Source organism: Theobroma cacao, chromosome 10 (genome assembly GCF_053813885.1).
Source record: "Theobroma cacao isolate CCN51 chromosome 10, ASM5381388v1, whole genome shotgun sequence".
Taxonomy (NCBI): domain Eukaryota; kingdom Viridiplantae; phylum Streptophyta; class Magnoliopsida; order Malvales; family Malvaceae; genus Theobroma; species Theobroma cacao.
The window spans coordinates 28,554,058-28,575,632 of NC_142648.1; the positions used below are offsets into that span (position 1 = coordinate 28,554,058).

General features: G+C 35.9%; 5 protein-coding genes across 6 annotated transcripts; 1 reads left to right on the top strand and 4 right to left on the bottom strand.

Moving 5' to 3' along the window:
• Positions 1 to 74: 74 nt before the first annotated feature.
• Positions 75 to 4,431, bottom strand: LOC18587468 (cation-transporting ATPase). 2 transcript variants are annotated; one of them, XM_007011245.3, is made up of 7 exons: positions 3,943 to 4,431; positions 3,752 to 3,854; positions 2,335 to 3,447; positions 1,953 to 2,015; positions 1,640 to 1,860; positions 1,123 to 1,241; positions 75 to 447 (listed from the first exon to the last, which is right to left on the bottom strand). In XM_007011245.3, the coding sequence occupies exons 1-7, from the start codon at positions 4,009 to 4,011 to the stop codon at positions 330 to 332; spliced, it is 1,806 nt and encodes a 601-aa protein (XP_007011307.3). In that variant the 5' UTR covers positions 4,012 to 4,431; the 3' UTR covers positions 75 to 329. The 2 variants fall into 2 exon arrangements, 1 of the variants encoding a protein (XP_007011307.3); XR_001929665.2 differs by lacking the exon at positions 75 to 447 and adding an exon at positions 1,359 to 1,467.
• A 2,516-nt stretch (positions 4,432 to 6,947) lies between these two features.
• Positions 6,948 to 8,023, bottom strand: LOC18587469 (uncharacterized). The gene has a single exon (XM_007011247.3). It carries the CDS (start codon positions 7,812 to 7,814, stop codon positions 7,125 to 7,127), a length of 690 nt encoding a protein of 229 aa, XP_007011309.3. The 5' UTR covers positions 7,815 to 8,023; the 3' UTR covers positions 6,948 to 7,124.
• Positions 8,024 to 12,065: 4,042 nt separating this feature from the next.
• Positions 12,066 to 14,072, bottom strand: LOC18587471 (taxadiene 5-alpha-hydroxylase 1-like). The gene is made up of 4 exons (XM_018128689.2): positions 13,538 to 14,072; positions 12,919 to 13,387; positions 12,617 to 12,807; positions 12,066 to 12,509 (listed from the first exon to the last, which is right to left on the bottom strand). Exons 1-4 carry the CDS (start codon positions 14,051 to 14,053, stop codon positions 12,207 to 12,209), a joined length of 1,479 nt encoding a protein of 492 aa, XP_017984178.2. The 5' UTR covers positions 14,054 to 14,072; the 3' UTR covers positions 12,066 to 12,206.
• A 1,808-nt stretch (positions 14,073 to 15,880) lies between these two features.
• Positions 15,881 to 16,997, bottom strand: LOC108663679 (taxane 1-beta-hydroxylase-like). Its single transcript, XM_018128940.2, has 2 exons — positions 16,425 to 16,997; positions 15,881 to 16,285 (listed from the first exon to the last, which is right to left on the bottom strand). The coding sequence occupies exons 1-2, from the start codon at positions 16,995 to 16,997 to the stop codon at positions 15,881 to 15,883; spliced, it is 978 nt and encodes a 325-aa protein (XP_017984429.2).
• A 2,532-nt stretch (positions 16,998 to 19,529) lies between these two features.
• Positions 19,530 to 20,977, top strand: CHIL (Chalcone-flavanone isomerase family protein). Its single transcript, XM_018128542.2, has 5 exons — positions 19,530 to 19,790; positions 19,893 to 19,976; positions 20,117 to 20,272; positions 20,371 to 20,597; positions 20,697 to 20,977. Coding segments are annotated over exons 1-5 (630 nt in total). The 5' UTR covers positions 19,530 to 19,789; the 3' UTR covers positions 20,859 to 20,977.
• The last annotated feature ends 598 nt before the right edge of the window (positions 20,978 to 21,575 follow it).

Consider the following 21,575-nt stretch of genomic DNA (forward strand, 5'->3'; position numbering starts at 1 on the left):
AGCAATGTAGCACTCTCCTCACATTACTTCACCAATGGAAATGCATAACATTTCAATGAAAATGGCACAAAAAGTTTGAACAAATTTTCATTTTTGTTTCAAAAAGAACCTCACAGTGCAACAATTGCATTTCTAACAACAAATTCTGCCCCTATGATTATAAAGGCTCACAAAAAAAAAAAAAAAAAATGGCCTCACTTCTGGTGTTAGGAATTCACAACCCAGCAAGGCCTTATCAACCTAACAACTAGTTTTGCATAATGCACATTGATGTTTCTAGGCTAGCATTAAGAAAGAAGATCCAATTGAAATTAGGAAGTCATAGTTAATCAGATGAGAGAACAGGGTACATTCTCCTTTGACAACAGAAAATCGCAGGTTGAGTATATTGAAGCCGCAGCTGCCCTGACAGCCAATTCCTTCTCATAGCTATCCCCCATCCCTGATCTGCACAAGAACGTAATTGAATTGTGAATTGTGAAATGATTCATGAGTATCTGCTTTACACCCAGAGCTAAACAAGACGAGAGAAATAAGAAAATCTTGATAGAAATTCCTATCAACCAGCCAACACAAAATGAAAGAACAAGCATATGGATATAGTTAGATGTCAGCTAAATTCTTGAGATATGTTAAGCTAAGATAGTAGCACTTATAAAAGGTCTTTCTGGTGGGGTTGCATTTGACAGGATCCAAGGGTGGGATTGAACCTCAGATTGCAACCCACCAACCATTAAGGGGTGGTTATCTGACAATCAAGCCGAAAAGATCTGTAGTCAGATTAATGCAATTTCAGCCTGCATCGAAAATTAGATCATGAAATGCAATGTGCATCCTAAACAAAGCAGTAATGATATATGAGGGCAATGGTCAGCGTCAGGAACAGTGAATGGAAGTACAAAACTGTTTTAAATCCTTATCATAAGAGCAAAATCTTGCAGATTTAGATGGTTAATAAAGCAACAAAATACTTTTGGATTTCCAATTTCAACATTTTTAGTTTTCATGGGCAAAAGAAATTATCAATCATTGAGATGTTACAATGGATAAGATAATCTGAGGCATATCAAACCATCAAAATAAAAGAAAACAATAATAAAACTACACTTCAAAAAGCCTTACCTGATATTATTTTCTGATGCTCCTAGTTGTGGTAAACTGTAAAGCAAGTTCCAATGCATATGTTGCAAGCCCTGATCACAATGCAGTTGCATACCTTTTACTTGGTTCAACCAACTTTCCTGGAATATAAGTGGAAAAGTAAGAAATATTAGAAATACCCTTCTCTACTTAAGAGAAAAATAGATTGAGAAGAAGCAAATGAACTTGAAAGGATCAAATTCAATTAAGTAGCATACCAACTCAATGCCCTCTTTTCAGTAACACCTAAGGTGCTAGCCTTTACTAAAAGGTGGGTCCACATTATCCACCTTTCCTCTTCATAAAGGGTTATTGATAAAAGAATACCTAGATCAAAGGTGGAAAGAATACTTAGGTTTAAATTAGATAGCCTAGGTCCCTTGACTTCCAAGCAACAAACACTAGAGACAGTAAGTATAGTCTTCTTCTACCAAAAGAAGAAACCCCGAGTACCATTCCTTAAAATAACGATAAACATGGTAGCTTTTCTGTAACTTACTAGCTGTTTCTCTTCTTCAGAAAGAGCTTTATCCATCTGATCAAACAGTGCACTCCATCTTGCTCTATGCATCTCAGCGGTAGCATCAGTGGAAAATCCATCAGCAGAAGTTGTTATGAGATTAGGCTCACTCCCTTGGTTAGAGGAGAATTCTTTGGATATTAGAAAAGGGAGTTCTGTTGTAATTACAGCTCGCACTTTCTTCTTACTACGTCGCAATGCTGAAAGTGCAGAGCAAAATACAACAAAGAAACTACATAAGTACATATTCTACTCTAAACGTCTAATAGCAGTTTGAGTGAAAGAGAAATACCTGAAAGACGTCCTTTAATATCTTGCTGAAGAAGTTCTAACCATTGAGATGCAACGCTGGCGGCTGAAAAAAATGTGTCAATTATATCAGTTAAGTCATTCATTTCTCCATTACAGTCACCAAAAAAACATAAATCATCTTCAGCAACTGAAAATAGTTGATTCAATATTAGTTTTATTGTACAGACAACAGCAAACATCAGGTATCCAAATCTTGCTTCACTGCCATATTTTTCAGTACATAGATGAATATGTTAAAGAATAAGCTTCTGGCCATCACTCTACTATTATCTTTTCAACATCTAATCATTATTATCAACTATTCTGACATTTTTCGAGGATGTTCTGAAATAAACATTTAAATAAAAACTACAAATTCTGACCTTTTACAGAAAGAAAAGAAGCGCTGGTAAAGTTTGCTGACTCCTCATTAGAAAAAGAGCTAGCATTCTCAGATGCCTTAGTTGATGATGACAACTTCAGTGCTAGTGCATCATCCTCACTGACTGGGTCTACCATGCTTGAGTCACCATCTCCACTTCTTTCCTCTGAAATTGAGGAAAATGGCTTATGCATTGGCACTAGATAACCTCTTGCTTTCTTGCTCATAGATTTAGTATTTGGAGGCCCATCTTCATGGTAACAACTGAGTCGATGTAATGCTGAGTCATCAATATTTCCATGATCCTTCTTACCATCGTCTTCTTTAGTTCCACTTTTGCTTTCTGAATGCAAATTTTCAAGCTTTTCAGACTTCACTAAGGCCTCTATTATGGAATGTACCTGTTTTCTATTTCTAACATGATTTATAATCCCAGGGTTCAATCCATTGAGCAGTCCACTTGGAGCAGCAATTTTTGTGAACCTGTCCACCTGTTCTCTCTTTGCAAGCTCCATCTTCTTCTTAAGCACATCATTCTTACTTTTCCTCCCACGTTGCTTAGGCACTGGTATTCCGCTATGAGAAGATGACAGTAAACCATTTTGCATAGATATGCCTCCATGAGAAGATGAAAGAAAACCATTTTGCTTCATCTCCTTCCAAACTCTTAATGAGTCTTTCTCCTCCACTGGACCAATAGAACTTCCACACTCAGAAACATCTTTTGGCTTCAAATTGTTGACATGTTTGTGAGGAACTGATTCACAGTTTATCGAGCTAGAAACATCTTCCGCATTCAGATCCAAGCCAATGCCTTTTGAGGTCGCACAATTACTCTCTTGTGAACACAGTTTGTCAAACTTTTCTTCACATTTCGGATTGTTATCAGAGTATTCATTGTTAGCAAAGCAAACTTCAGTGTTAAGATCAAGAGGCCGAGAGAGCGGCTGGACCACTGCCAATAACTTGTCCCCTGTAGTCCTTTCAACTTGAGAACCATCAAAATTGAGGGTTACTGGTACCTCAGTAACTTGAGATACCCCCTCTCCACTAACCTGCAATGGCTGACTAGATTCTCTTCTTTTCAAAGATTTTGAATTGTGGGCATTGATTTCTGTTGCATAAATGAAAAGAGAAAAGAAAAAAAGTTTTCAACAATATAAGCTACATTACAATTAGACAATAGTAACAAATAGAAACCGCTATCATTAATACTTGAATATCATTATAAACTTCCATTATTTTTCCAAATCCCAACAGAAAAAGGGAGAAAAAGACATAGATAAGGCACCAAAAATGAATCAATTCTAATGCATTATAAGAAGAATAATTTACCAGTAATTGGAATGAACAGCACCACCCACCCACCCACCCCCCCCCCCCCCCCTCCCCAAAAAGAAAAAAGCATAAAAATTTACCTTCAGAGCGGATAACAGAATCAAGATCTCTCATTTTGACTCGCTTAGGTGAAACTTCATGTCTTTCTTCCAACTCATCTATGCTCCTCTTCCCTCCCACCAACTATAAAACAATCGAAAACCAAGAAAATGAAACCAAAACTTTAAAAACCAAAAAAGGAAAATTTGAAGAAGAAATGTAAAAGACCAACCTTTGAATCAGATCCAGGCATCAAGACCAAACCTTTAGAAACCATGGCAGATTCAGCTTGATCTTCCATTTCTTCAAAAAACCCAATTCTCAAAATTTCAAAACTTTGCGAGAACCAAGTTCATGGGGTTCGAGAAAGAATCAAGAAAAGCTCCAAACTTTAGAACAAATAGAGGTTTTGCTGAAAAGGGTATTCGAGAATCAGTAGAAACGAATGGAAAGTTAACTGTGAAGAGAGATTGGTGGGGTACCTAGAGTAGATCTGTTGGTGCTCTGAAGGGGGAATTTGGGGTTTGGATTTGAATTTGCAGAAGAGAGAGAGAAAGACAAGGGAGAGGCGCGCTTTTCAGGATTAAGAAAGGTTTTGTCTGAGGATGTTATATATATATATGTAAGTAGAGATAGAAACAACGTGGGATTGCGTTTGGGGGAGGAAGGGAAGGGGGGTTATGGTTTTGTCTTTTCAAATTCAAATACGAGGTTGGATGGAGGGACTTCTGCTTTGCTTTTGCCACGCCTTCCCCCCGCCTCTCTATATGCCAATCTCATCCGTATGGGCTTAAGCCCTTTTGGGGATGGATCCACCAACAAAGTTCAATTAAGAATCTCCCTCCTCATCTCACTAAATCAAACTTTTAAAACGATTTCGTAATAATCATTTTTGATAACTTCTTCAAAAATCACTCATGTTCGTGTTATTTTCACTCAAACACGCTTAATTGTGAGTTTTAATAAGATTCGGTACATTAATATTGACGTATTTTAAATAAATTGAGATTTTTTTTAATTAAAAATGGAGAGTTTTTTAACATTAAAGTGTGCATTTAAAGCAATGAGATTTGACAATTCACATACCATAAACCATATCCTAATATGGGTATATTCATTTATTTTAGCTTTTGTTAAGTTTTAGGAAATACAATTGAGAAATTTACTAAGGTACATAACCCATGTCAATGTTGATAGGATGTCTCTAAGGTTTTATAAGAACTTATAGTTACAATTACATGGCATTCTAGCTATATACATACTCTAAAATAATGCTAATAAATTCATATTTTATAGTTAAAAACTTTTGTTTATGGTGGCAATTCTTTTGAAACACTATGATTTACTGCTTCTGTTTCTTTGCTCTCTTTGCTATGTGGTGTTAAACTGGCAATTTCGCAACTTTTGCTTACTGCAACTCTGGCAGTGCATTAGATATAGAGAATACGGCACTGCGGGGGTTGAACATATGGTTCTTGTACATACATATGTAAGTCTGTAATTTGGTTTTTTTACTAGAAAAGTAACATCTCATAACTGTAATTTGGTTCTTGCTCCTGGAGTGATGAAACATTGGGAACTTATCTTTTTTCTTCTGAGAACGACATAAAGAAACATACATAGAAACCATGATTTATCTGTTTTGTTTCCTGTGCAAGTACATTAGTTCTGTTCTGATGGCAGGAAGATCAAAGTAATGTGACAAGATCTAGGAATTCAGAATCCATGTACATAGCCTGAGTAGTGTGTACAGAGCAAGCAATTCTTAAGTTTATGCTTAGGTTTCCCCATCCCTTTGCCTTTCACATCCGAAGCACTGATTTGAGATTCATAGCCTTGAAAGCTTCCTTGGTAGATGACACATTGTTTGCCCTTATGAGGAGCAGATCAGGGGGAGAGGTCATTCAGAACTATACCAGCAGAATTGTTCTTGGAAAATTCTCATTAGTCAGTAATTTTGCAAGTTCCCACAGCATTTGGACAAGGAATTTCAGCTATTTTCAGCTGTCCTGAGGAAATCCTTCAAACTGATCAAGTTAACTATATGAATTCAGAAGTTGGTTCTTTGCACTTTGCACAGATTTCTCCAAAGGAAGTTGCCGAGACCAGAAATGAAGCAGTAAAGTACATATGAAATTATAGATTTTTTTGAACATATACAAGCAGTGAGATACCAACCAATCTTGGATCCCTGTAGACTGAGTGTAACTAAATCTTGCAGGTCTCTTGAAGATCATGTTTTAAGATGTACAGCGTCCATGCTTATTTAATTTATCTAATGTGAAATTCTGTAACATTACCTAAATCTGTGTTGCCCTGGTTGCAGGCTAGATCACCCTGCCTACTCTAGCTAGGTCTAGGTTGAAACTCATACCACTCTGTCACGGAGCCATTATTCTCTCTTCTCGCATGATATTACCCTTAGAAAGCTAATCTACTAAAGGTATGTAGCATCTATGCTTACTTATTCGATGTGAAATTCTGTAAGATTATTTCCTACCCAAATTTGCAATGCTCTCATTGCAAGTTAGATCATCCTACTACTCCACTTGGGTTTAGGTTAAAACTCATACTACTCAGTCAATCACAGAGTTATTATTCTCTCTCCACAAGTCTAAAAGATTAACTTATTGAGATGTATAGAGTCACGCTTATAAGTTGAGATCTGATATGGAATCATCAGTAACATGTAATTTTGATCCCTGTTTCCTGCACCATTTAAAGAAGTTGCAAATGGGAATTGAATTCTTGAAAACATTTGAATTGTATTGCTGTAAATAGGATCTCATAATTCAATTCTTTTATAGTGCTTTTTAACTGTTGAACTTGCATGATTGATTTCCATGTTCTGCTGCTTGCAAACTTTAAAGAAAAAGACAAAACAGTGGGAATTGCAAGATTTGAAACCACACACACACACACACACAAAACAATCTAACCAATTTAATCTGTCACATTTTGCTTGAACAGATTTGAAGGTAATAACAACATGCCTAATTTATTCATCAAACTTTAAAGAAAAAAAAACATGGAAAAATAGTCTGTTTCCATCTACTTTCAGATCTTTCTTTCATAATATTCATTAATTTTCAGATCCTTATGCTTGTAAGATGCTAGAACCAATTGAAAGTGAAATCATCAGTTGTAACTTTCTCTTGATCCAAACATACATCCACAACATGTTAAACTAATGGATAAACAGTGATATGGAATGAAAATCTTTGAATAAAATGAAAGTTATATGAACAGTTCTGAATTCTTAATTCCTGTAAGAATTTTGTACATCAATTTCCCAGGCTTTGCCAATTCCCATCAATTCCAAGTCTTATTAACAAGAAAAAATTATAGTGATAAAAAAAAAAAAAGGAATCAACCTTTCTTCTTCTTCTTCTTCTTCTTCTTCCATTGTCTGTTTCAATTACCCTGCAACAACCAGCAATTCTTGAGCTGTGAGAAAGCAGTTTCCCTGAAACTTTTCACCTTCACCAAACAAAAATGGGTGCACCTCAGCCCCAACCCAGAACCCACTTTGCTTGTCTTCAACAAATAACAAGCTGGAGGTCCACACCCTTCCCCTTTGCCCTGAACCACAATCCCCCATGCCCTGGAAACCGCCTCGTTCTTCCTCTCCTCTTCAATCTCTTCTCCTTCCTCTTCCTGTATTTGCTCAACAAAGATCACCCCATCGGGCATTGGGGTCACCCCTTTCTCCCACTTCTGTTTCATCAAAACCCAGTTGCCTTCCTCCGCCTTCTCCGTCCTGGTTCTCGTCGTGTTGTTGTCGGAATACACGTGCACCAAGAGGGGAGATTCGGGTAACTTCTTAACGATCTCCACCACCGAATCCCTCATCCACTCGTCTATCTTCTCGTACAACAACTCGTTCCGTTTCCTCTCTTCCTTCTGCTTCGTCGGCAATGGTTGTAGACTCACCTTGGACGACGACGACGATGCCAAGATCTTGGTCGTTCTCGGTTTCGACACCATGAAAGAGCATGCAAGACGACAGCCATTCCGAACGTTAAAAGGAATATCCCAGGGATGATCCTGACGTTGAAGATAAACGCCTCCACCACAACCAACACTGCAACCCGCCACCGCCATTGTTGTCTTTCTGTTCCCTGGAAGAGACACACACACACACAGAGATTCTCGTTTGCCAGGAAATAAAAAGATGAACAGGGTTTTGAAGGGAAGAGCAGATTGGGTTGCGTAGTTGATTGATTCTTTCTGGTTTCTTGGGAGAGTCAAGATTCGATGAATGATGCTCTTATATAGAAGCTTTTCCTTTTCCTCGTTGGATTCAACATAATTAAGACTCGGTTGATGGGTGAAGCTTTTAGGCTTCTGACACACACGTCACTTCCAGGAAATTCCAACTCTAGCTCTTATCCTCTACATCCAAACCTCACGAGATCTTCGTGCAACCTTTTTTCATTGGTCTAAGGTTCTTACCTTTAATTTATTAGGATTAAACGATTATTTGGATATGAAATTTTTTATGTGAAAATTGTGAAAAATAATCATCTTCATAAACCTAATTCAAAAATATATTTTATTATAATTTTAATTATTTTTAGTTAACTTTTAACAAGATTAACAAAATAATTTCAAACAAATTAAAATAGTTTCGATTTTTTTTATCTCGCTATCCAATAAAAAATTTTAAAATTAAATCTTGATTTTTCTCTTTTTTCAAATACTACCTATTTCATCATCCAGCTCTTTCTTGTTATCCCAAAAAGCAAAAAGCAGAGATGATATGAAGGTATATGTTTTAAGTTTTTGAGTTTATTGGTTTATTTATAAAACTCTAAAATTAAAGAATTAAAATGGATTAGACATATTTGTAAATTTAAAAATTGTATAACTTTAGTAACTTAAACATGACTGCTAACAGGTAAATCAATTAGTTATTAGGTATTGCATTACTGGTTTTTAGGTATTGTGTTTTTAGGTATTACGAGATTGATTTTTAAATATTGAGTGACTTAATCATTACGTCTCTACTTTTTAAGCATTATATAATTGATTTTTTGACATTACCTAAATCATACAATACCTAACAATTAGTCACGCAATACCTTACTAACTAATCATATAATGTCTTACTAACCAGTCACGTAATACCTAAAAATCAGTCACATAATGCATAAAAATTAATAACATAATACCAAAAAATCAGTTATGTAATATCTAAAAACTATCAAAACTACTAAATTTCATTTAACAAAATCAACAATTTTAAACAAAATACCATATTTTATTTAACAGTATAATCAATAAATATGTTTACTTAGTAAAAAATGCTCAAAGTTTTTTCTTCATATATTAAAAACCACTCAAAAATGCTCAAAACTCTCAAATATTTTATTCATGTATCAAAAACCATTTCAAAAAACTCAAAATGCTTAAAGATTTTCTTTTGATAAGAAATATTTTAGTGATGAATGGTCTGATAAGGAAAGCTCCATAGATATGAATCAGTTTAAGGTACGAATTTAAATATATAGATTGATTTTATTAAAGGTAATTTTATTCAAAATTAATTTCTTTTGACTAAAAAATAGTTAAAGTTATAGAAAGGATTATTTTCAAAAACACTTTATCTATGAGGGGTATTTTTGAAAAAAATCTTTTTCTATTATAATTAGTTAGTTTGATTTTCTATTGGTTAATTGTAGGGAGTTGCAAGTGATGCGGAACGCGGGGGATAGCTACCCAAGTGGCATGGGAGAGGAGGAGGTGCAGGAGAAGCAGGTCTTTTGTGTGATTAAAGCGTTCTCCACGAGGACCGGTCGTTTATGGCTGTCGGGGGAATCAGGGCCGTTGAGGTTTGATCGGACGGTGGAGAGAGTTAATGCGACAGTTTGGGATGGCACGGGAAAGGGCACGTGGTGGCACGCCTATATTGCATGCAGAGTGTACGCGGGCACACGCTCCGCCCTCTGACCAACCGTTTTATTAAGCGTTCGCCACATGACTTCCACGTCAGCAAACCTTTCCCCATTTTTTTTCCAAAAAAAAATATGTAAAATGTGTTTTATTTAAGGGTAAAATAATAATAATAAAATCTCTCAACTATACGTATTTTTGTAATTAAACTCTTATATTTTTATCATATTCAATCCAACCCTTATCCTATTATTTTACGTAATTTAATCTTTTTTTCGTAATCAAAATATAACAAATTATTAAAAATGATAACTGTTAGTTGTTGTATACACGGAACCACAATAAAGATTATGTCTTATAAATTAGTATGCAATGTAAGATTTCATAGGTGCAAGAAGTGGTAATTGTCGTTAAGAGTAAAGTTTGTTATATTTTCGTTATGAGATAAGAATTCAATTGGATAAAAAAAATATAAGTTAAAAAAAGATTTAATTGAGTATGATAAAATATATGAATTTAATTACAAAATACATATTGTTCAAAGCTTTTTTTATATTGAATCTTTTATTTAATTACTATAATTCTATTTTTGATTAATGGATGGATTGACATTAGGTTAGGCTATTCTTGGCAAATTTATGAGTGGGCTTAAAATGTAACACTGCATGAACATCTATAACTTTATATAAAAGGAAGTCTCAATGGAATTGTCAAACAAAGTCATGTGGGCATATCAACAAGGGAGTATTGCAGGTCAAAAGAAGTGATGAAGTTTTTCACGTGAAACTATTAATAGAGAGCTATTATGGGATTTGACTTCAGACGAGTCGCATCACCAGTGACCTGTATGAATTATGGATCGTCATTGACAAAACTTATCAAATCAAATTCTAGTAGCTTTAGAGATAGGCTCCTCACATGTTTTGTTTTGGTAAAACTTAAGTTCAAGTTCCATGGCAGGACGGATATGGAATTGTTTCTTTCCAACCCTATCACTGTTACAAGATGATGGATTATGATCAGGCAATGCTTCAAGTCTAGCTAATTCCCCCTACAGCACAAATTCAAGACCCTAGGAACACTAGTACACGGAGGCAATGATTTCCATGAGTTTCTCAAATCATGATCGATGGAACTTATGTTGCTCTGACTTTTTATATTCTCGAAATATTCTTATTCGATATATAATTAATGGATATACCTATCATGATTAATCCCTTAAATATATAAAAAAAATTTTTTTTAAAATTGAACCTCTTTTAATCAAACACATCAGTATCCAACACTCATTCTAAAGTTTTTGATAATATAAAATAGAACTTCTCAAGATCTTTCAAAACCCTGAAACTTGTTGATTCTTTTAATAATTACAAAAGCCTTAAACTTAAGTTTTCCCAAGTATAGTTTGAACATTGCTTCCACTCTAACATGTATAAAATTGAACAAACCAATATTAGATGCATAATCGTACCCAACACTCACCCTCAAGTTCAAGTAATATAGAGTAAGACTAGTTGTCCTTGTGAGTGCCTACAGCCACCCAAAATATTTGTACAAACATTGCAAGTTAGGACTTGCACATAAAATTTGCACCCCATGTTACCCTGGAACTAATTTTCTTGCTTCCCAAGTTAATGAAATTAGTTTCGGAATCGAAGTCTAACCAGGGTTAGGTCGTTGGAATAATTTTCTTTCTCTAGGTGCCTACCTACCATGATAATGCATCAACCTGCTTGTCAGTTATCAAGACCTAAGCTACCAAGTTATCTGGTATTGTAATGACAGACTGCTTGTGATGTTGTCTGTTGTCGTGGCCCCTGCTTAAGACATGCAAACGGTTAGCTGTCTTTTTTGTTTTTTGAAAAGTAACGGTTAGCTGTCTTAATCTTCAGAAAGCTACAAAAAAAGACAGGCAATTAACTTATGATGAACCATACTTAACGAACAGTGGTTATTAACTTTGGCTTTATCTTCAGGATTGTGGGCACATTCCCTGCTTGAGAAGCTATAATTTTTATTACTTCTTGAACAAATGGTATTGGTTAAGAGACCAAAAATCACCTTCCCCCCTTGCATATTAAATTGGGAAGTCTTCATTACTTCTTTAAGCAACAAAGCCATAGGCCAAAGGCCACAAAACTGATTTTCAACTACTAAAATTGTATTGAATTGAGTTTGAATGAGATAGATCAAATGATTGAGTAAGAGTTACCTTTCCTGTAAGATTGTTAGTCTCAGATTTTTCTTTTACAATAGCAGAAGTGAATCCTTGTTTCAAGTCTTTCAGAATGAGATTGGTAAGTTAAAAATTCTTTCCTTCCATTGAAAATAGTGTTAAAAATGTAGCCTACCCAAGCTTTTTGGACTTGTTCAGCTCCTAATATCTTGTTTACTGATGTATGCAGATTGCAGACTAAACTGATTAAGGTTAAGTTAGTACTAGGAATCCGAAAAAGAGGGTTAGGATCAAAATCTCAGGTTGCAGTAAATAGTTTTACACAAAACAATAAATAATCAAACCAAAGTATCTCATGATTTTATCTGTTCACTCTAAAATCTCCAGGCCACATATAAGTTTCTAAAATTTGGCTTTCTAGGTTATCAATTCTTTGGATAAAGCTTGACTGGAAGTCCCATGGCAGGGTATGGCATTGGTTCACGTGTGATAGGCTCATCAGGAATCATTTCTGTCCAACTATACTTTGTTACAAGATGATGGATTATCAGCAATGCTTCAACTCTAGCAAATTCTACTCCGGCGCAAATTCGAGGCCCTGCTCCGAAAGGAACATAAGTGTATGGAGGGAATGATTTTGATGAGTTTTCAAATCTTGATGGATCAAACTTCTCAGGATCTTCAAATATGTTGCTGTCCATGTGAGTGCCTGGAGCCACCCAAAATATCTGTACAAATTATGAGTTAGGACTCTGCAATCAAAATTTGCATCCCATGAAAATACTTTTCTTGCTTTCTTAGTCAATAAGATTACTTTGAACCAATGTGACTATACCTGCCATCCTTTGGGAATGTCATAGCCATCAAAGGTAATGTCTTTGGTTACTAGACGAAAACTGCCAAGCATTGGGGGATTTACCCTCATGAGCTCTTGAGCTGCACTCCATGTATATCTCATCATCTGTATTTCACTCCAGGTGACCTTTCCACCATTTGTTTTCATGGCCTTAACGACTTCATTTTGTTCTACAATGAAATGAAAGGTTCAAGACCATGTCAAGTTAATCCCGACAGGCAAATTATATAATGTGTATCAGAAGATCCTAATTCAAACAATAATGGGAAATTTGTGTGTACCTTCAACCACCTTTCTTGATACCTCTGCATCCCTAGAAAGGTGTCTTATAAAGAGGGTCAGTAGAATTGCAGTTGTATCATGGCTAGCCATTATCAAGGAAAGGAAAACATCAAGAATTTCTTCCTCTAGTAAAGGCTGTCCATTTTCATCCCTCAGGACAAGGAGGCTAGATATAATGTTGTCATCGTTAGGATCAACTGTTCCTTCCTCTTCTTGTTTTTTCCTAATCATTATCAGATTCGAAAGCAACTGACAGACCCTGCGCCGCGCCTGCATTGCTCTATGAAATACAGTCCCTGGAATATTGAATGGAATTGCCCATACTCCTTTGACAGTGACTGAAAAATCTTCCAATAGTTCATCTTTCTCCTTGCCGTCAGGTAATCCAAAAAATATACTGCAGGTTATATTGAATGTTATCTTCTTCATTAGTGGCACAATTTTGATTGAATCCTTGCCATGAAGTTCCTGTTTATCAGCAAGAGGAACGAAAACAGACAATCTTAATGAAAGCTGCTTGAACTTTAACTAGCTTGAATTTTGTTCAATCAATTAATTGATATAAACAGACAAACAGTTGGTGTCAGAGCAAGAGCTACTTTGAGTTCCCAATCCTACCTTGAGTAATTGTTGCTGGACAAGTGAATCCATTTTGGCAAGAAACCGTTGGATGCTTTCTGGTTTTAGAAAGTTGGTTATTGCACCCCTAACAAGCTTGTGTCGGGACCCTGACATCTCAAAAAGGCTGTACTTCCCGAGCACCCTGACCACTGAGGTTGGTTGATTGCATGAAAGCCCATGGTCACCACCATTAAATACAAAACGATTTCCTGCTTGGCCAGTCAAAACCACCATTTTTGAACCCATGATCGAGGTCTTGAATACCGGTCCATACTTCTTGATCCGGTTCAGAATCCATTCAGGGGTCCTGTCTTGTGTTTGTGCCCTTGCAAAGCTGATAGACTCCCCAATAAGTGGGAACCCGAATGAACCTGGTGGGAGTTTCTTGCCTAGAAGTGGTGAGACTATAAATTTGAAGCAGCCAAGAACAGCAACTAGAGTTGCCAAAACTATGGATATGAACTGTAGTTTTAAGTCAGAAGAGGGCTCTGGAAGGCCAGGCAGGATATCCATTCTTGCTTTGAGTAGGATGTAAAGGCCAAAACTATAACAATTTATAAACACAAAACTCATTCAAAACTGGGCTTGAGCAACAGTACAGTACAATGTCTCCATCAAAAGAAACCGCGTTTTAGGTTGAAAATATTGTCCACAAGTGAAATAAGGTGTCATTGGGGTTAGAAAAGCAGTTGACATAGATTTTGTTAGCCATCCATGATTAAGCTACCAGGTCATCTGGTAACCTTTTGCTTGCTTGACTGTTTCTAAGCACCAAGCTTTCAGTCATAATATTCTAAAAATTTATGTGATTTTGTCTTATTGTCTTGGACGGCATTGACAAGGGAAGTAATTAGCTGTCTTTGCTCAATAACTACAAAGGACAAGCAATTAATCAATTAGAAATAACACTTTGGAAACTGTGCTAACATTGAATTCTTCAAATCCTTTATCAAAGGAATTTATTTGGCATCAATATGATCCCTGCTGAAGTTGCTACAATTTTTAGAAATTATTATTTCTTGAAGAAGTTGGACGTCAACTACTCAATAATGGGTACCATAAGTGCTGCCATTACTAGTAGATTTTAGTGATAAGACTTTAATTTCTGTGTAGATATATTGATAACATAACAAGTAAATTATCTTGTTAACAATAGATATAGAAGGGCTACTGATAATTAATCATCTAAAAACTAAGTAATAATTTCCTTGGGGAGGTCTACATTTCAATGTTTCTAATGTTGTTTACAGTTTAGACATGTAACTACACATTTTGAGCCAGCTTCAGGTTGCAGAAGCAATGGATAACTTGTTCAGTTGAAATCTTCAGAAAACTACAAAAAGAGGAGCGACCAACTGATCATAATCCTCTACAGAATCATTGTTCATAGAAATTTACTTTATGATGCTGTCAGACTGGTTTTTGCTTGAAAAACTTTCTCATCTACATCACTACATCTATACCATAGCCACGAGAAGTCATTGGTATATTAGTATATCTACACAGAAATTTAAGGCTTATCAGCCAATGATTTCTTCCAGCCAATTTTTCAGTAATTAAATGATGAATTATCAATTCGGATACCATCTGCTCCAAGATAGATTCTTGGGATGTAGGAGTATAGGGGGGAAGGTTTTGAATGAACCCTCAAATCATGACGGGATTTGACAGATATCCAAACTTCTCTGGATCTTCAAAAATGTTCATGTGTGTACCAGAAGCAACTGATACCACCTGTGCTTCCCTACAAATTGGAACTTGTGCTATGATATAAAAAGGCCTTTGCATGTTTATGTTTAGGTAAACCCTCATTTGGTTCCAAGAAAGTAGTCTAACGCTAGCTAAGACAACTAAAAAGCTCAAAGAGTGGCACAAAAATATAGCTATGGTAGTTTTTTTTTTTTGAAATTTCATGGTATATTGAAAACAGAGGTAAGTAAAAACAGCTATGGTAGTTAACTTCTGCAGGTATGAAGATTCCTCCAATCAGCAGATTTTAGCAATGAAAATAATTAAATTGTTCAGTCTTTATAGACATAAGTAAGCCTGATTAAGCTTATCTAGTATCATTCCTACCATCAATGTTGATATGAGAAGAGAAAATTTTGGATTGAGGTTTATCATCTTTTATCACGATATTATGCATTGTGTTCATAATAAGGTACAGTTCAAGCAATTTAGTGAATTAGCTAAAAATGGGAAAATGAAAAAGAACATTTTACCAATAATCAAAGTTGAATCAAACAGTTCAAGCAAACCGTAATTAGCCACTACCTTGAAGCATCTTAGCAAAAACCTCAGTATCCCTTACAAGTTTTCTTATAAAATGGCTGATGAATACTATGTTGTATCATGGCTAGCAATCATTACAGAGATCACATTACCTATAATTTCCTCCTCTAGTAATGGATCACCATTTTCATCTCTCAGCATAAGCAGACAGGAGATAAGATCATTGTCATCTAAAGAGCCTTTGCTCCCTCCATCTATTTCCTTCTTCCTTCCTTTTATTAGTTTGGAGAGAAGCCTAGATATTCTGCCTCGTGCCTGCAATGCCTTTTGGTATGCAGTCCCCGGAAATTTTAATGGGATAGCCCATAAACCTTTGATGGCAACAATAAAATCCTTAAATAGATCATCTTTCTCCTTGCTTTCTTGTAATCTGAAGAGTAAACTGCAGCTGACATTGAAAGTGATCTTTTTTATTAGTGTCACCATTTTTACTGTATCCCTAACGCTTAGTTCCTGTTCTCAGAATAGAAAAAAGAAAAGATTAAGAGAGTAAATAAACTGGCTGTTTCATGAATTTTATCTACTTCAGATAGATGGCAAATGTTTTGGCTTCTCCTGAAACTGATGTATCTTATAGGTGTTGGATTGTTACTTGGAACATTTCTTGCTGGACTAATGAATCCATTACAGAAACAAATCTTTGGATTCTTTCAGGTTTCAAAAAGTTCATTATTGCACCTCTGACGATCTTACGTCGAGGCCCTGGAAGCTCAAAGATGCTGTGCTTTCCAAGTATGCCTCCTGCTGTTCCAACTTGGTTGCTCGCAATGCCATTATCTCTCCCACTGGATATGAAACGATTACCCGCTTGGCCAGTCAAAAACACTGCATTTGAACCCATGAGTGAGGTCTTGAATACTGGTCCATACTTGTTTACATGCTTTTGAATCCAATCCACAGTTTTATCATGTTTATGCGCCATGACAAAGCTTATGGACTCCCCAATGAGGGGAAGTCCTAGTGACCCTGGAGGAAGTTTCTTACCTAAAAGAGGGAAGATTCTAAATTTAAAGTATGCAAGAAAAACAGTTACCGGGGTTATAAAGATAATGGTTATCGCTCGTTTGGGTTCAGAACAAAGCTCTTTAAGCTTAAACAGGACTTCCATTGCAAGTGGTACAAGCCCGATTGAATAGAGCTGCTGATTTAAAGTCTCTGCACACATTTGACTAGGATCATTAAACCAAGAGACAGAATTTGAGAAGCAAACATCTTCTTGTACTCACATGCTTGTATTTTACTTGTTTAAAGAAAAAGAACTTGTTGCTTCTTGCTTTGGTTGACAGTACCGAAACAAGAAACTGACTAATTATTATTGTATTCACCACACAAAGTCAAAGAGCTTGCTTGCAGGATGTCCATTCGTTGGTTCATATTGGTTTAGTTTAGGACAAGGAAGGGGGCGCCTTTGATTGGCAACCCCAAAAGTCAGCAATATATTTTTCTGATATGACAATTATCTATTTGCTTAAAACATGTTGCTTATAGAATACTCATTCAAAATTTCATGTCAACGACCTCCATGGCCAGTTTTCCAATCAGCATAGTCTAATGAAAAGGTAATATTAACCGCAGTTCAGCAGACATGGTTTGCCTGTAGTTTCAACTAGATAAACTTGTTCGGCAACTGCAATTAATATAAACAACCTAAGCATATGATCATCATGATAACATAAGCTATGGGTTCATCATGAACAACTTGTCTGTATGATACCATGGATGATCAGTGTCACCTGTTTATATTTATGCTTTAAAACTTGCAAAAACTTAATCTGAAAACTCAAGTATGTTTTCATGGTGCCAACCTTAAACCAAGGCTATTTTACCTGCCATCATCTGTGGATATCAAAGCCTCAAAGGTTGTGCCCTCCCTATGCATACTCCTGAACTTTCTACTGCTCCCTTCTTTAGCCACCAGAAAAACTCAAATTGTCCTACACACAGGAAAAAGGCTCAGTATAACAAGTAACAACAAAATGAAATTATTTAATGATCGTGCCTAGTAAAAACCTTCATGCAATTTGCAATTTAGTTGAAGAAAGAAATAATGATTATCGAAACTAAGTACAGAAGCTTTGGCTAGTTCCTTAGTTTTATGGTGCAAAACGTTCACATCACAGTTGACACAGTTCCAAGGAATTCAAAGAAACTAGACTCTGTAATGTTATCTTTCCAATAGTCACGTTGTGTTGAAATCATGATGAAATGGTAAAACATCAAACGTAACCTTAAGATCGAAAACTGCGAGACTAGGGATCGATCTTGAATGCTCGCCTGCAGGTATGCATTTCCTTAGGCAACATGCCCTTTGAGCCATTGTCAATGTCAAGCGATCAAATTCAGATATCAGGAACCTACAACCGGAGTGCTATAAATTTCTATCAGAGAAAAGGGAATGAAAGAAACACTATCCATTTTCAAAACAAAAAAAAAAAATGTAATGACATTTGATCATTCAAATCATTTTGATTACAATTTTCTGTGAGGCACAAGTCCTTGCCATGCCCATATCTGCTGCTCTCTACAGTGAACTGCAATAAATGGTAAGAAAAGCCCCAGAAAACAAACAACTCTTATCAGTCCAAGATGCAATGGAGAGTGTTCAAGCTGTTGGAAAATAATGTATTTCATAAGGTTCAAACATCGTAAAGATACAAAAAAGGTGAATCTTTATATATGAAAATCCACTACAACCTTATTGCAAGTAAGGAAAACGGAGTGGACACACGTGCATATAAAATTGGATCAAACCAAGCATCATGGAAAGCGATACATGTACTAGATAAACTATTCATGTACCTATCTCTTCTGGTCTTTATTCATTCAACTAATGTCTGATATCTGAATTTTTTTTGTTCTCTTTGAGTGAAACACTTTCGTTTCAAGTGGACCTGATCGGTATAGCAACAGTCACTCTCAAACTGTATCATTGCATGTTGAAGATTTACATAAAAAAATCACAGTTAAATCGATTAATTCGACCTGTTTCGATATTAAATTTTTTTAATTAATCAATTAATCGATATGTATATAAATCATTTATAAATTATAACATATATAATAATATTTTAAAAAAATTCTGATTAATTCGATTTTTAATTGAATTAACCCATCTAATTCGATTAATCACTTCAAAAAGAGGCTGATTAACACTAGAATTAGAAAAAGAATAGTGATTGGCTACTGACGGAGTCAAAGGGCAAGGGTCTTAGTAGCTGATTTCTTACAACCTGCCACCAACTGATAATTAAAACCAGGGTTAAAAAGGGGGTAGGTAACATGAAAGGTGGTTAGCATCACACGTTGGTAGCTGAATTCCCTCAAATAGAAAAAATGTCGTAACATGAACAGCAGCAACACAAATTCTGCTAAACTTTGTACATAAGCCAAATTAATGATATAGGGCCATTACTTGTTAGGTAAAGAGAAGATTATAGTCCATCAAAATCCCAAATTTATCCTTTTACGTTTTGATTTTATCTCCTTAATCTTAAAATGTGTCCGAAACAATAATAAAAATGATCGTGATTATATTATGTGGGTTTTTTCGATTAATTTTTGTTAAATATTTTATTGAAAAATTCAATATTATAGTTGAATGTACAAAATTAAATAAAAAATTCTCAAAACCATGATATTTAGAGTACTGCATAAGTGGGAATGTAGTAATTGCAAGTCAAATGGGAGAAAATGAGATGAATCACAAGCTCTCAACTTGCCTTACCTACCACCCTTTTGCCATCCCAAGACTTACAGAAGCATGGAGTGTTAGCTATGCTAGTGGTATGTCAGAGGTACAACCAGGATTGGTACTAACATTAATGCATTGGTATAAAGGCAGCAGCACTCTTCAGCTTTCTCATTCCATATAGAAAAAAGAAAACCTGAACCAGCTTTGGCCTCCTGATCATCGCTTTCTCTGACTAATTGAGTTCTCAATCTCCTGCAAAGATAATAAGTAAGTGGTTTTTCTTTCAATTTAGTGCTGCTTTGACTTACCATTTGTTCTTCTTTCTTAATGAAGAGTTTCTGTTTTCTTTGATATTTGGATTTTGTGCAGTGGGTACTGAAATGGTGATGGTTGATGAAATCCCTTTCCCCCCACAAATCACAACTACCAAGCCATTGTCCCTTCTAGGTTATGGTAAGAATTTTTCTTACTATCCTGTAGTACTTCTTTTCCTTGAAACAAATTTAAAGTCTCAGAAACAGGCTGAGATTAGTACCTTTGGGTTTCTACATCAATGTCCTGTGTCTAATGACCATGTGCTGGGGCTGCTACAGGAATTACTGACATTGAGATTCACTTTCTCCAAATCAAGTTCACAGCGATTGGAGTTTACCTTGAACCTGAAGTTGCAGGACACTTACAACAATGGAAGGGAAAACCTGGAAACGTGCTAGCAGAAGATGATGACTTCTTCGAGGCTCTTATTAATGGTACATAACACTCAATTTCCCATTATTCAAAAGCTTGTCATTGCAATCTGTTTCAAGAACTATTGTAATCCCTTTCTTTAATTTTATGCTGCCTGCAGCTCCAGTGGAGAAATTTCTGAGAGTTGTGGTGATTAAGGAGATCAAAGGTTCCCAATATGGGGTGCAGCTGGAGAGCGCTGTGAGGGACAGATTGGCAGCGGATGACAAGTACGAGGAGGAAGAGGAAGAAGCCTTGGAGAAAGTTGTCGAATTCTTCCAGTCTAAGTATTTTAAGAAGAATTCGATCATCACATACCATTTTCCTGCAAATTCATGCACTGCTGAGGTATACCTTGAAGCTTATGAGTAATGTTCTCTCCTTAAAAAATTAATCATTCTTGTACTAATAGTGTATATGTATGTGTACGTGCGCGCGCGTGTGCAGATTGCATTTACTACCGAGGGAAAGGAGGAAGCAAAAATCAAAGTGGAGAATGCCAATGTGGTTGAGATGATCAAGAAATGGTACCTGGGAGGAACAAGGGGAGTGTCTGCTACTACCATAACCTCCTTAGCTAATGCCCTCTCTGCCCGGTTATGCAAATGAGCCTATTTTGTCTAATTATAAGTTCATAACCTTCCCTGGAAGGTTGCTCAGGAATGATCCTGTCTGTTGTGCTTCTTTGTACCAATAAAATTATGATGTGAAAGTTGAAGTTTTGCCAATTTTAGAACTCAGTTTCCTTTGACTCCATGATCGAAACAAAGAAAAAAAGAGTGTAAAAGAATTTGATTTCATCTTTTTTCTGATATGCTTGATTGCCTACGAAAGGAACCATATGCCATAAACAAGATGCCCTTAATATATTTCAATCAAGAATCATTGCTTCAATCTAGTATACCCGTTACATGGGAGAGACTCTGATCAAGTTGTGTAAACAGTTAAATCTATTCGAATTTTAATCGAATGTGCTGTGAAAATTAATCGATTCGATCAAAAATGAAGTATTAACTTGTTAAGAAGTTCGTGAGGTTGCCTATATATAAAAAGGGAAAGTAAAGCAAGAACTTCTGCATGAATTCCCTGCATCCCTGCCTCCATCTCGTACCAAAAGCAAAATTCCCCCTACCCGGACAAAGAAAGTAATCTTTGATAAGAGTTCTAAAAGGAGATCAGATTCAGATTGTAAAGCTATAAATGATACGCAACTGGCGTTAGAATCAAACATTGTTAATGTTGATCTTAGCATCTCTAGAAAAGTAGAAGTAAAACCAAACGGGTGTGCCTCATATTTTCATTGATTAGATGAGGAAGAACAATCAA

What these genes read in the sequence shown, in the direction of transcription:
- LOC18587468 (XM_007011245.3), bottom strand. Translation starts at nt 4,011, where the DNA reads ATGGAAGATCAAGCTGAATCTGCCATGGTTTCTAAAGGTTTGGTCTTG. An exon ending in TGCCTGGATCTGATTCAAAG is followed by an intron (nt 3,855 to 3,942) that starts GTTGGTCTTTTA and finishes ATTGTTTTATAG; the next exon opens with TTGGTGGGAGGGAAGAGGAG. An exon ending in CTGAAGAAGAGAAACAGCTA is followed by an intron (nt 1,242 to 1,639) that starts GTAAGTTACAGA and finishes CTTATATTCCAG; the next exon opens with GAAAGTTGGTTGAACCAAGT.
- LOC18587469 (XM_007011247.3), bottom strand. Translation starts at nt 7,814, where the DNA reads ATGGCGGTGGCGGGTTGCAGTGTTGGTTGTGGTGGAGGCGTTTATCTT.
- LOC18587471 (XM_018128689.2), bottom strand. Translation starts at nt 14,053, where the DNA reads ATGGATATCCTGCCTGGCCTTCCAGAGCCCTCTTCTGACTTAAAACTA. An exon ending in ATCAAGAAAGGTGGTTGAAG is followed by an intron (nt 12,808 to 12,918) that starts GTACACACAAAT and finishes ATTTCATTGTAG; the next exon opens with AACAAAATGAAGTCGTTAAG. An exon ending in ACATTCCCAAAGGATGGCAG is followed by an intron (nt 12,510 to 12,616) that starts GTATAGTCACAT and finishes TAATTTGTACAG; the next exon opens with ATATTTTGGGTGGCTCCAGG.
- LOC108663679 (XM_018128940.2), bottom strand. Translation starts at nt 16,997, where the DNA reads ATGTGTGCAGAGACTTTAAATCAGCAGCTCTATTCAATCGGGCTTGTA. An exon ending in TCCAGCAAGAAATGTTCCAA is followed by an intron (nt 16,286 to 16,424) that starts GTAACAATCCAA and finishes TTCTGAGAACAG; the next exon opens with GAACTAAGCGTTAGGGATAC.
- CHIL (XM_018128542.2), top strand. An exon ending in CTTCGAGGCTCTTATTAATG is followed by an intron (nt 20,273 to 20,370) that starts GTACATAACACT and finishes TGCTGCCTGCAG; the next exon opens with CTCCAGTGGAGAAATTTCTG. An exon ending in CAAATTCATGCACTGCTGAG is followed by an intron (nt 20,598 to 20,696) that starts GTATACCTTGAA and finishes GCGCGTGTGCAG; the next exon opens with ATTGCATTTACTACCGAGGG.